The sequence below is a fragment of the Microcaecilia unicolor genome, chromosome 11 (genome assembly GCF_901765095.1).
Source record: "Microcaecilia unicolor chromosome 11, aMicUni1.1, whole genome shotgun sequence".
Taxonomy (NCBI): Eukaryota; Metazoa; Chordata; class Amphibia; order Gymnophiona; family Siphonopidae; genus Microcaecilia; species Microcaecilia unicolor.
The window spans coordinates 29,349,688-29,364,321 of record NC_044041.1 but is presented as its reverse complement, the minus strand read 5'-3'; the positions used below and the strand labels follow the sequence as shown (position 1 = coordinate 29,364,321).

The 14,634-nt window shown below is 44.2% G+C and overlaps 1 protein-coding gene across 4 annotated transcripts in view; it reads right to left on the bottom strand.

Moving 5' to 3' along the window:
• Positions 1–14,634, bottom strand: part of CORO1C (coronin 1C) — a 191,582-nt gene that overhangs the window by 32,553 nt on the left and 144,395 nt on the right. For all 4 annotated transcript variants that reach the window (XM_030218244.1, XM_030218245.1, XM_030218246.1 and 1 more), the window contains exon 3: positions 6,501–6,623. In XM_030218244.1, coding sequence (XP_030074104.1) covers positions 6,501–6,623 — 123 coding nt within the window. The remainder of the gene's footprint in view (positions 1–6,500; positions 6,624–14,634) is intronic.

Below are 14,634 nucleotides of genomic sequence, written 5' to 3'. Positions count from 1 at the left end.
ACATCCCCATCATACCTCCTTAACCCACTGTTCACATTAATGTTCTAAGTGCTTTCTGATTTGTCTATATGACATTTCTTGGAATTTTGCCCGAGCGTTCTTCTGGATGGAATTTGCAGACTGAATCTCCAATGTTGAACCGGCCAATGAATTCCGCAAGACAAAGAATGCTAGCGACTCAGCACATTTCTGAAAAATGGCTTCCTGCCATGATATCAGGTTGACTCAACTCAGCATAAGCCACACCTGAACTAATGCTTACAATGATCAAGGGCTTCAAGCCCAGCCAACACCAGTGAAATGTGAACGTCAGCAAAAGACCATCTTAAAACTCCTGGACAATTTTAAACAGGTCCACCAGGTGTTTGCTTAAAAACCTTGAAAAAAAGGGTCAGAAGGACATTTCTATAACCCAGTTTAGGCATTTGCTACTATCCACATTACTGCCTTCCAGAAGCGGGATAAACAGAGGATGAGACTGTCCACCTCAATTCAGTCCCATGTTTTCTATGTTTGAATGAACAGAGATTTTATTTATTTGTTGCATTTGTATCCCACATTTTCCCAGGCTCAATGTGGCTTACAATACATCATGAATAGTGGAAACATTAGAAAATATACATTTAGCATTACAGAAGGAACATGGGTTATAAGATAATGGTAAAACACATTTTTTTTTAATTTTATTTATTCATTTTACAAAATATATCAAGATATATAACCTTGAGCAGAAAAGTAAATATTTCAGGATATCTATACATACAAGAACATAAAAGAAAAAATAATAATATGAAATATATTACTCAAGTCCACCAAAAAGAGAATCCAAGATGCAATACATGGAGGTAACTAGAAGAAAATTGTTTAACAACATCAAATAATACCTAGAACTAACAGAAAAAACTTATTTCACTCCTATTGTATTCTTAGAGGCTAAGAAGGATGTTAATTGTGAGGGTTCTGTGAATACATACTTCATCAAATTATATCGAATCGCACATTTACATGGGAACCGCAGATAAAATACGGCTCCCAATTGAAGAACTGCTGATTTTAACAAAAGAAATTGTTTTCAATGGTAAAACATATTAGTAGTTTAACAAGCAAATATTATAAGGCAGTTCTGGATATTTGTATAGGAGTTCACATTTGTTGATCTTTGTGGTATGCCCTGTCAAAGAGATGGGTCTTCAGTAGTTTTGCGGAAGTTGGTTAGTTCATAGAGCGTTTTTAAATTGCGCGGCAGCGCGTTCCAGAATTGTGTGCTCAGGTAGGAAAAGGTTGATGCATGCGTTAGTTTGTATTTTAGACCTTTACAGTTGGGGAAGTGAAGATTGAAGAATGTGCGGGATGATTTGTTTTAGCATTCCTGGGTGGTAGGTCTATCAGGTCCGACATGTAGGCTGGGGCGTCTCAGTGAATGATTTTGTGAACTAGGGTGCATATTTTGAACGTGATGCAGTCTTTGAGATAACATCTGTAATGAGAATTTCTGTAGCTCATCTATCCAAAGCAGTTATCAATGTCACTTTTCCTTCTCCAATCAAAAACGTTCCAGCATTCAGAGCCTAATCCTACAACTTCACCCTAGGAAAAGCAAACAAGAAATCTAAGAGCTATTTAATGTATATATCATAGCCGATATATTTATATAAGTCATTGTATTATCTAATTGCTGTAGGCTGGTTTGAGTTGTTCATTTTGAAAAAGGAAGTGTATAACTTAACTGAAATGTTACACTAACACCAGGCAGTATAATGACTGCAATTAGGGATATTACAAAACACATGGCAAGTAACAAGGCATCTGTTTCTTACGCCATCCTGAGTTACTTTCCCTTAAATAAAAAGCAATAAAATTGGATAGGGAGAAGCCATTACCACTACAGGTTCATTTAACTTTCCGGAAATCACTGAAGACCATGTTATACAGAAGTGCCTACCCTGCGGACTCCCCCAGTGACTCCACTGCTGGAAGCACACTGATCTAGAGACATTTGGACATATCCCTCTTCCCTCAAAATTTGCCCTCTCCTTCCGTCCATTCCTACTCTTCCCCAGGTTTTCTGCTGTATTAGCTTCATTTTACTGCATTGGCGCCTGCCTCTGTGGTGCATTGTAAGCTACATTGAGCCTGACACTGTTGGGAAGTTGTGGGGTACAAATGAGATAATAAATAAATAAATCCAGTCTGCCCATCCTCTGTAACCCCCAATTCTACCTGTTCCTAAGCGATCCCACATGCTTATCCCATGCCTTTTTAAATTCTGGAACAGTCCTAGACTCCACCACCTCCACCGGGAGGTCATTCCACGCCTCCACCACCCTTTCTGTGAAACAATACTTCCTTAGGTTACTCCTAAGCCTATTCCCATTATGACATCACAATATGAGCTCTGGTTACCAGAGACTGAAACTCTTCACGCTAAGGGGGGAAAGTAAGCCAAGAATGGGACAATTGAGCCATTGTGACATCACTGATGAGGTTGGCTCTTAGGCATTGGTGGAACAGAAACATAGAAACATGACGGCAGATAAAGGCCATGTGACCCATACAGTCTGCCCATCCTCTGTAACCCCCAATTCTACCTGTTTCTTAGCGATCCCACATGCTTATCCCATGCCTTTTTAAATTCTAGAACAGTCCTCGACTCCACCACCTCCATCGGGAGGCCATTCCATGCCTCCACCACCCTTTCTGTGAATTAATACTTCCTTAGGTTACTCCTAAGCCTATTCCCTCTTAACTTTGTCGTATGCCCCCTCATTCCAGAGCTCTCCTTCATTTGAAAAAGGCTCTCTTCCTGTACATAAATACCCTTGGGATATTTAAACGTTTCTATTTTTGGGAAACGTTAGTTCAGTTGACAGCCCAAATCCTCCAACGGATCATTTCAGCTCTTTCAAGAGGTCTAGGCCCATTTTATAATTTTATTTTCAACTGCGGCATGTGGTGCCGACATACTCCAGTTACAAACAGTGCAAGAGCATAAGGAAAGCTGGGCAGAAATGCCGGATGAATACAAGTTTACCCCACTCTGAAGCAGCTAGACATGTGCATGAAGTGTGTGCAGGCTATGCTCCTTGGGGCCAGCGAGATCCAGGGGTGAGCAAAGCATGATAGGAAGGATAGAAGTATCATTTTTAAGGTGGGTAAGTGGGTTTTCTGTTTTTCTAAATTTTCTTAGCGATTATATGTGTTGGGGATTTAGGATCTTCTATTCCTGGACCCTCAGAAGATGGTCGGTTGCGTGGCCTGAGGTTGCTTATTGATTGCAGTGTGGGGAGGGGTGGAGTACAGGTTTCCAACTCTGGGGAAGCTCAGGTGCATGGAAGGGAGGGAGTTTAGCAACAATTTATTCAGATAGGATTACTTGCATCCAGGTTCTTTGAGACTTTTTGCCATATTGTGACATGTTGGGGATTGGGGTTCAAGGCCCTAGGCCACGGTCTCCCAACCTTTTTCGTGTAAATGGCCTCAAAGACAAGAGAAAGCTCCAGGGGGCGGATTTGGTTTTTCATTTCCATAATTTTTTTTTTTTTGGGGGGGGGGGGGGGGGGGGGGTTAATATTCATGTAAATAATGGGACTATAAAACATGGCAATTTTTATTGGCTAATTTACTTTTGTTTATTGCTGTATTTGTAAATTACTATATTTCCATATATTTATGTTTAATGCATGAATGTAAAATTGAAACTTATAAATAAAGAATAAAAAAAAATAAAACATGGCAATTTTTAGCTCAGATAGAGGATTTGAGGCTGTGATAGTTAAAACTGAGGTTCCACGTATACTAATGGCCATACTCTGGATCTTATTTTTGCTGGGCCTGAATTAGGTCTTCAGGTCTTAGGAGCAAGACCGTTGTGTTGGAAGGGTCACTTTGTGGTTCCATTTTTGGTGATGGTACTGCAAGGGATAGGGTGTGAGATGGGGTGGGATTGGCCTTAGAGATTATGCTTCTGTGGATTTAGATTTTCTAGATCCTCTCTGGGGCTTCCCCCCCACCCACCCGACTCCTTCTGGGAGCTATCCCTGGAGGACCAGGTGGAAGTATGGAAGTATGGAAGTAACATTGAAAGAGGTGGTGGACCGCGTGGTTCCATTTCAGCTGATGTGCTCTGAAGGGAATTTAAGAAGAACTCATGGTATCATTCAGGCTTGTTGCTGCTTAAGCGGCAGCTTAGACAGGTGGAGCAGAAACGGAGGAGATTGCGCTTCCAATGGTTCAGGCCCTGAGGAAGCTACAGCAGGTTTTACCAGAGTCAGATAAGAGGCCAAAATGATTTATTTTAATTATTTGGTCAAAAATGTGCCAAATTCTGCACGCAAGGTTTTGCATGTCTTGAAGGGTTTAAGATCAGGTGGAATGGGGGGGTGTTATTCAGCCTCAGCCACAGGTGAAGTGTCAGCCGATTCATTTTTGAAGAAAGTTACTTCCTTGCATTTAGGTTTCGAACAGAGTGGCATATTGCAGGTTGGACTAGGTGATCCTTTACGGGTTTGGGGGTCATTGGAGGGTGTTAGAGAGCGGCATGAGCTTAGAACACCATTCTGGGACGAGTTTGTCTGTGCGATTCAAGGATTGAGGGTGGGGAGGTCCTTGGACCTGGTCCCCTTGTTGTGGGTTATGCAACAGTGACATGGTTTGATGCCTATGATGTACGACTTGATGTGCAAGAGTTTGGAGGGGTTGTCCCTTCTCCTTAGAAGAAAGCTGTGGTGTGCCCAGTCCTTAGGGCGCAGGGTATGGATGTGGCCAATTATTGGCCTATTTCAAATTTGGATATGTTAGCAAGATTGTGGAGAAAGTGGTCCTGCGGCAACTGCTGGACTTGTGGATGGGTTTGAAGCACTGAGCCCTTTTTAGAGTGGGTCAAGAGACAGATACACTGTTGGACCTATTATTGAGCAATGTTAGGGCACAATTGGATAGGAGTTAAGTGGCCCTGGCAGTATCTTTGGACTTAACAGCAGCCTTTAAAGTTCTGGATTATCAATTGCTTTTGGAACAGTTGCTTACATTGCATTTGAGTGGCCAAATTCGGGGTTGGTTCTCTTCATTCCTTTAGAGTGGATCGTTTTTTGTGCAGAGTGGGGGGGGGGGGGGTGCTTCCGTAAACTGCCCTGCCCCCCTTATTGTTTAATCTATTTTTGGCTCCCTGAGTGCAGGTGGTTCAGCGATTCCTCGTGGAAATGTATGTGTATGCGGATGACTTTGTTGGTGGGGTTTTGTTCTTTTGCTACTCCAGATCACACTCCACTGCAAGATTGTTTACTTGCGACTGGGGATTGGATGACTCTCAATAGATTCTGAATGTAGGCAAGACTACAAAAGCTTGTTGGATGTTAGAGAATCTGCCCTGTCCCAACATGCTGCCGCTATTTTTTAGAGGGTAAGGTGCAGTTAGCCGATTCCTTTTGGTATCTGGGGGTATGGATCGATTCTGGGTTGCAATTTGAGCAGCAGGTTACATACAGGGATATTTTCAAAGCACTTAGCCTTCCAAAGTTCCATAGAAACCTATGGAACTTTGGAAGGCTAAGTGCTTTGAAAATATGCCTGATAGTAACATAGTAGATGACGGCAGAAAAAGACCTGCATGGTCCATCCAGTCTGCCCAACAAGATAAACTCATATGTGTATACCTTACCTTGATTTGTACCTGCCTTTTTCAGGGCACAGACCGTACAAGTCTGCCCAGCAGTATTTCCCGCCTCCCATCACCGGCTCTGGCACAGACCGTATAAGTCTGCCCTCCACTATCCTCGCCTCCCAACCACCAACCTCTCTGCCCCCACCTGCTCCACCACCCACGTTCTGAATTTTCCACTTTGAGGTTACTGCAGACGGTTTTTGTCTATTTTGATCAGCCAATGCTCCGTATTTTTTTGCATTTGTTATTGAGTGGTTTTTATGGGTATACATCATGCTTTTACATACAGTACAGCACACTGGAATTAGGCTGTTGGGAAGTTTGACCATGAGAGATCATTTGACCCCTCTATGTTAGATATCATCTTGTGTGGCACACTGCTTCGATAGTCCAAGCACTGCGTGTATTACCCAGCCTCTGAGTCTTCTGCCCTAAGAATGCACAGATCTCATTCAAGTAGGAATTCACTTTTCATATGCATACTTTACACACCCATATGTGGTTGTGCCATTTTACGTGAAACTGTTCATACTCCCATCCAAGCAGTCATCACAACTGTTCAGGCAACTCCAGATTCGGTGAGCCATGACACACAGATAACCCATAACTGTGGTCTTCAGGGAATGCCACCTGAAGAGATTTCATGGCTTACCTCCCATACCACCAATAGCCTCCCAGTCCCACACCATCTTCTACCCACTTTGGAGGATGACAATATCAACCTGCTTTCACCACCCTTCAAAACTCCCAGCCACCCAAGGATGACTATCAGTACTGACCCCAAGAGGGCAAAGCCCCAGCAGCAGCACAAACCAGATCTTGAAGACTTCTACCAACTTACCATGACAGTACAGTCCTCAGAACCACTGGCAATAACTTGGTCATTGTGCGGACACCAGTCTATGTCCAGCACTGGCCCCGTGTGCCCACAAACCGTTGGGTAGGACTTGTCAATTCTTCCCGACTTGGAAAAAAAAAACACAAAAGAATTAAATGACAACCTGCAAAGCCCAAATAAAAATAACACTTAAAACAACCTAAAAATTGGACCACCACAGTATTTTGATGGGCATCATAAAAGTAAATATCTAAATAAAATTAAGCCACAACTGGGACAATATTCAAAGCCATTTAAAGACAGGGATGGCCCTGAGGTATCTAACATCCCTGATTAGGGTTACCATATGTCCGGATTTACCTGGACATGTCCTCTTTTTGAGGACATGTCCGGGCAACCGGGCGGGTTTTGCTAATCTGCCCGTTTGTCCGGATTTCTGGCTCTTTCCTGCCCCGAAGAGGTCACTAGACCACCAGGGCAGTAGTAAGGTGTGGGGGGGGGGGTGACGGGGTGTGTGACAGGGGGAAGGGAAATGTGACAGGGGGCAGAGCGAGGGCGTGAAAGGGGGCGGGTGGAGCGTAAAAGGGGGCAGGGCATGTGCCCTCCTTTTTGAGGGACAAAATATGGTAACCCTATCCCTGATGAACTTCAGCCATACATCCCCTCTTAAGGGGCCACTCAAAGTCCTTCCTCTCCCCTTTTCTAGTCCTCCCCACCCCATATGTCCAGTATTGCCACCACCCTTGACCAGGCCAGTCCTTAAGCAAAGTGAGGGCGGCAGGCTTGGGGCCTTAAGCAGATGACACACTCTCAAGGCCTGGAGCATCTGGCCCCCTCCAAAAAGGAAATTTGAAGAAGCAGGGTGAAGTAGGCCTCGAGTGTACACATCTGCTGAAGGCTGTTCTCCTTTTAAGTTAGAACTGCTGATCACCAACCACACCAGTACCAACTCCGGATTTATGCCACTCTGGTCTGTTCAGTGGCAGGGCCAGCTTTGCACTGAAGCCAGTGACTACCTTGGCTGGATACTGATCTTTATTTTTTAGGATATATATTGTGACTAATGGCAAATTAATGATTACTGCTAAAAATAAAATAAGCAAGCCCACTACAGTAACTTATGATAAAACATTTTTCTTCCTGTAGGTTTTTTTTTTTTTTTTTTTTTTTTGCTAATTCAGACTAGAATCTTGTGGGTTGTGGAAGGCAAGTACCAACATCAATGATGCAAGATTTTATTATAGTCAATGTATAATTTTGCTGATATGTCACAGGACAAACTCAGTTTCTTGTTTTGAAAAAGTGAAAAACGCCAAGGTGACCTTTTGGTGCCTTATATTTTTATGTCCATATTGTTGTGGAATGCCCTCCCGCGGGAGGTGGTGGAGATGAAAACGGTAACAGAATTCAAACATGCGTGGGATAAACATAAAGGAATCCTGTGCACAAGGAAGGGATCCTCAGGAGCTTAGCCTAGAATGGGTGGCAGAGCCGGTGGTTGGGAGGCAGGGATAGTGCTGGGCAGACTTATACGGTCTATGCCAGAGCCGGTGGTTGGGAGGCAGGGATAGTGCTGGGCAGACTTATACGGTCTGTGCCAGAGCCGGTGGTGGGTGGCAGGGATAGTGCTGGGCAGACTTATACGGTCTGTGCTGGGGCTGGTGGTTGGGCGGCGGGGATAGTGCTGGGCAGACTTATACGGTCTGTGCCAGAGCTGGTGGTGGGAGGCAGGGATAGTGCTGGGCAGACTTATACGGTCTGTGCCAGAGCTGGTGGTTGGGAGGCGGGGATAGGGCTGGCCAGACTTATACGGTCTGTGCCCTGAAGAGGACAGTACAAATAAAAAAGTAGCACATATGAATTTATCTTCTTGGGCAGACTGGATGGACCGTGCAGGTCTTTTTCTGCCGTCATCTACTATGTTACTATGTTTCTAGGGAATTTATGTGCTAATACCTGCTCTTTACCATGCACAAATTTTAAGGTTATTTTAAGAGTATATTTTAATAATAGATGTGCATAAATAAAAATGCCTCTGCAACCCCACCCCTGCAGATGCCTCTACCTAGTTTGGCCGAAGGCAGAAGTTGCACATGTACCGGTTAAATGCTCACAACTCTATATGCATAAAAGATGCCCAATTTTATAAACATCTTTTCCCAAACATTAAGCACTGCTTCATGTACAGAAAGGTCGTTATCTTTGTTATGACGATGTTTTTTGCTGCAGACACTGGAACTTCCTCTGCCGCGGCCCACCCCCTTTTTATTTATTTTTATTTGTATCCCACATTTTCCCACCTATTTGCAGGCTCAATGTGGCTTGCATAGTACCGCAAAGGCGTTCGCCAATTCCGGTATGAACAAATACAGTAATGCTGTGGTAGAATAAGGTTCGTGTGTACAGACGCATTAGGGAATCGTAGAGAGGAAGAGTCTCTCTATAGTCGATGACCTAATGCATGTGACAATCCAACTTATTACTCAGGAACCTTCATGCAATACCATAATGTATTCCTCTATACCATGCATGCATGCACATGGTGTGTGTGTGTATATATATATATATATATATATATATATATATATACCATGATCTATTCCATATATATTATGTTCCATGTATGTTACCATGTCTATATGCACCTTAACGCATTACCACTTGTAATTCTGTTACCCGGAAATGGCAACCGCCATTACGGCCAATGTAAGCCACATTGAGCCTGCAAATTGGTGGGAAAATGTGGGATACAAATGCTACAAATAATAATAATTATATGTCCATTACGAGCTTTGGTTTCGTTGTGTTGTAGGGTACAGGCATTTAAGTTGGGTCGGTAGGGTATGCCTTTTTGAACAGGTTAGTTTTTAATGATTTCTGGAAGTTTAGGTGATCATAAGTTGTTTTCACGGCTTTTGGCAACGCGTTCCATAGTTGTGTGCTTATGTAGCAAAAGCTGATGGTTTGATGTCACTTCCACAAACTCGGGCCACAGCAATGGTCCTCCTTGCCGGGGGCCCAGATCACTCTGTCTGCCCCCGGTGTTTGGGAACTCACAATTCTTAAGAAGGGCACCCTGCCACAATAGCCCCGACAAAAAACAGCCTTGTAACAAAATAGCCCTTGACAAATCGGTCCTTGATAAAATGGCCCCGCCCACAAAATAACCTTTGACATAATAGCCCCCTAGAAAAAAAAAAATCACAAAAAAATAGATGATAAACTACAAGTGAAATTTTCACCGATAAAGGCTCCTACCAGCATTGCATTGTATAACGCACATATAAATAAACAAAATAGTCTGACGTCGGTGCCGGGCAAGATGGTGGAGGCTATTATTAAGAATAAAATTGCAGAGCATATACAAAAACATGGACTGATGAGACAAAGTCAGCACGGATTTAGTGAAGGGAAGTCTTGCCTCACCAATCTAATGCATTTTTTTGAGTGGGTAAGCAAACATGTGGACAATGGGGAGCCGGTTGATATTGTATATCTGGATTTTCAGAAGGCGTTTGACAAAGTGCCGCACGAAAGACTCCTGAAGAAATTGCAGAGTCATGGAATCGGAGGTAGGGTATTATTATGGATTAAGAACTGGTTGAAAGATAGGAAGCAGAGAGTAGGTTTGCTTGGCCAGTATTCTCAGTGGAGGAGGGTAGTTAGTGGGGTCCCGCAGGGGTCTGTGCTGGGTCCGTTGCTTTTTAATGTATTTATAAATGACCTAGAGATGGGAATAACTAGTGAGGTAATTAAATTCGCCGATGACACAAAATTATTCAGGGTCGTCAAGTCGCAGGAGGAATGTGAACGATTACAGGAGGACCTTGCGAGACTGGGAGATTGGGCGTGCAAGTGGCAGATGAAGTTCAATGTTGACAAGTGCAAAGTGATGCATGTGGGTAAGAGGAACCCGAATTATAGCTACGTCTTGCAAGGTTCCGCGTTAGGAGTTACGGATCAAGAAAGGGATCTGGGTGTCGTCGTCGATGATACACTGAAACCTTCTGCTCAGTGTGCTGCTGCGGCTAGGAAAGCGAATAGAATGTTGGGTGTTATTAGGAAGGGTATGGAGTCCAGGTGTGCGGATGTTATAATGCCGTTGTATCGCTCCATGGTGCGACCGCACCTGGAGTATTGTGTTCAGTACTGGTCTCCGTATCTCAAAAAAGATATAGTAGAATTGGAAAAGGTACAGCGAAGGGCGACGAAAATGATAGTGGGGATGGGACGACTTTCCTATGAAGAGAGGCTGAGAAGGCTAGGGCTTTTTAGCTTGGAGAAGAGACGGCTGAGGGGAGATATGATAGAAGTGTATAAAATAATGAGTGGAATGGATCGGGTGGATGTGAAGCGACTGTTCACGCTATCCAAAAATACTAGGACTAGAGGGCATGAGTTGAAGCTACAGTGTGGTAAATTTAAAACGAATCGGAGAAAATTTTTCTTCACCCAACGTGTAATTAGACTCTGGAATTCGTTGCCGGAGAACGTGGTACGGGCGGTTAGCTTGACGGAGTTTAAAAAGGGGTTAGATAGATTCCTAAAGGACAAGTCCATAGACCGCTATTAAATGGACTTGGAAAAATTCCGCATTTTTAGGTATAACTTGTCTGGAATGTTTTTACGTTTGGGGAGCGTGCCAGGTGCCCTTGACCTGGATTGGCCACTGTCGGTGACAGGATGCTGGGCTAGATGGACCTTTGGTCTTTCCCAGTATGGCACTACTTATGTACTTATCTGTTCTGCTGTTTAAGGAAACTATTCTTCCCTCAACATGCTAATTAAAAAAAAAAAAAAACAACAATATTGTCATCATTTTCATAGTCTTACCAACCTTATCCTGTTTGGCAAGGTAAGATTTGGAGAAAAAAATGCAGTGCCATATTCTGGGTGGCCTGATGTCGGGGGGGGGGGGGGGGGGGGGCTAATTTGTCAAGGGCTATATTGTGGGCAGGCCGTTTTGACAATGGCTGTTGTCAGGGGCTATTATGTCGGGAGCTTTTTTGTCGGGGCTATTTTGACTGGGTACCCTTAAGAAGACCTCTGATCCCAGCAAGGGCATCAGTACAATACTGCAAACACAGAGAGTCACCAAAAGATTCTAGTCTACAAACAAACAAACAAAGAACAATCAATAATACAGTAGCATTTGACCTGTAACAAGGCAAAACCACCACTACCTGGAATGGACATTATAATGCTTTAACAAGCACCATTATTACTTGAAGCAACATACAGTACTACGTCAAACACAGCAAGAAAATTTTTCACCCTGATCTACCATTCTAACAACTGAATAGAGCTTCAAGAAATGAACTTCCCAAGCTATGTAATCCACTGTATTCTGAAATAAGCGAACCAGACAACAGAATGCTATTTCTTATCAAAAACACTCAAAGACAAAATGGGGATCACTCAGGAAGTGAAGTGTCCATACTACCCTCCGATCTTTTTTTTTTTTTTTTAGATTTTGCTCACACCTTTTTCTGTAGTAGCTCAAGGTGAGTTACATTCAGGTACACTGGATATTTCTCTGTCCCAGGAGGGCTCACAATCTAAGTTTGTACCTGAGGCAATGGAGGGTTAAGTGACTTGCCCAAGATCACAAGGAGCAGCAGTGGGATTTGAACCGGCCACTTCTGGATTGTAAGACTGGTGCTCTAACCACTAGGCCACTCCTCCACTCTTGTACTAAATTTTCAAAAGGGAAGGTATAAGTGTACTTTTCCTTTGAAAACTGTCCAGGTATAAAGTACCCAAGGTCTATCCATCTACTTTATGTGCAGATGAATGTCTATGTAAGACATGTAGATCTGAAAATCCAGTCTACATGTTTAAACGCATTTCTGGGACACTCTCTTCACTCCGGTTAAAAGTATGCTTGCAATTAGAAGAGGGCAGTTTTCAAAAAGCCACTTTACCTGCTTTGATGATCTTAAATATGTAGAATTTACTTTTAAATTCTGCTGGGGATAAAAATGAATAAACCGTAGCAGTATGGATGAGAACATAAGATTCTGCCATTCTGGGTCAGATCATAAGATCCATCAGGTTTAATATCTGATTTTCAACAATGGCCGATCCAGGTCATAAGTAACTGGTGGGGACCCCAAAGAGTAACAAGATTCCATAATGCTTCCCCTCCCCCCCCCCCCAAGAGATAAACAGTGGCTTTCCTCAAGTCTACCTTAAGCTTATGAATTTTCTTCCAGGAATTTGTCCAAACCTTCACTGCTTTACCACAAACTCCAGCAACAAATTCCAGAGCATACATCCGATTTGTTGCACAAAACTGCAGCACCCCTTTACCTTTTGCTGGCAGGGATGCAGACATCAGTGGCGTGCCTTCAGCTGCTAACGCCAGGTCTTCTCGTGTGAGAAGTCCCACCACCACCAATGTTTGTAGGAAGGAAGCAGCCGAGAAAGAGGGGAGCAGAGGCACTGTATTTATTTGGCTGGTGGTGCCCTTGGCATGGTTAGCGTGCGCACGGGGAAGGGGAAGACAAAGGCGTCTCCCACCCCACCCCCGTCCGCCCCTAAAATTGGAGGGCTGGCTACGTCTCTGAAATTTACTACTATAGCTTCAATGTATGCGTCTCCTGTCTTTGTACTTTTGGAAAGATTAAAAGGGGGAAATCCATCAAGCAGTATTATTTCACGGAAAGGGTGGTGGAAGCGTGGAACGGCCTCCTGGTGGAGGTTTGGAGTCGAGGACTGTGTCAGAATTTTAAAAAGGCATGGGATAAGCATGTGGGATCACTTAGGAAGAGTTAGGGGTTACAGAGGATGGGCAGACTGGATGGGCCATTTGGCCTTTATCTGCCGCCATGATTCTATGTTTTTACGTTTCTGTGACCTTAATGCAAGTTATGGAAATTAGTGCTCTAAATGCTAGAAGCCCATAGGTATAAAATGGGCTGTAGTATTTAGTGCAAGACAATTCCCTTCACACACGTTAAAAGCCATAACACTGCTTGATGAATTCCCCCCCTAAACAATCAATTTGACTTTACTGGCAGAACAGGGCAATCCCATTTCATATTCCTGTACATGCACCAGAAGACCAGTATGAGGCGCTACAGGGATGAGAAAAACAAAACAAGATTTCCAGCATACCTGTAGGTTCCTAGCAGAGGGGGACAGAGCTCTGCAGACTGAAAGTATTGGTAGGAATTCACCATCATCACCAGAAGACATTGCTCAAAAGATATGAGAGGTATACACGCCAGAGCTGTAGCGAGGGGAGCTGACACCCGGGGCGGGTCGCCACTGCACACCCCCCCCCCCCCCGGGTGCAGCACGGCGCACCCTCTTCCAGCTCGAGCGCACCCCCCCCCCCAGCGCATACCTGCGGCGAGGGACGGGCGGGAGGGCCGATCCGCCCCAACTGCACGTTGCTGGGGTGTGTCGGCTTCGCGCTGATTCACTGCTCTCTCTGTCCCGGAACAGGAAGTAACCTGTTCCAGGGCAGAGAGGGCAGTGCACCAGCGCGGAGCCGACACCCCCTAGCGGCGTGCACCCGGGGCGGACCGCCCCCCACCCCCCCTTCCTACGCCACTGATACATGCTCTACCAAAGCCTTGAGAAAAGGACTCAGTGGCTATAGTTTCAAAGATCTGCCCGGCTCTAACTGGAAAAACACCCGACATGTTCCTGAGCCCACAGCATGACTCAGTTAACATGAAGCTTGTCAGCTGCCACCTTCTACGGGGAGACTTCAGCAACGCCGATAAAGACCAATCAAATGGCAATTCTTTACAATCTAAATTTTCCACAGCCGAGAATAAATTTGGTCCTATGACGTACACAGCACAGACAGAAGACAGGAAAAAGAAAGAAAAAAAGAGAGACTGGAGTGCAGATGGTGTGCATTTTTAGTGAGCTGTAGGAGTTGAAACCAGGGATAGACCAACTGTTCTACTGTTGTAACTCTTTACTGGCAGGCTAAAGAAATAAAATCAATTGTCTTAGAAAACACCCAGGAGGGAATCGCACTGAATGTGAGTTTGAGCCAAAAACTAGACTGTGCCTTTATTATTTTTCTCAGAACTGAACCGAAACCATTATTTGAAAAAAAAAAAAAAAAAAGTCTGTCAAACTGGGGGGGGGGGGGGGGGGGGGGGGGTGTTAAAAA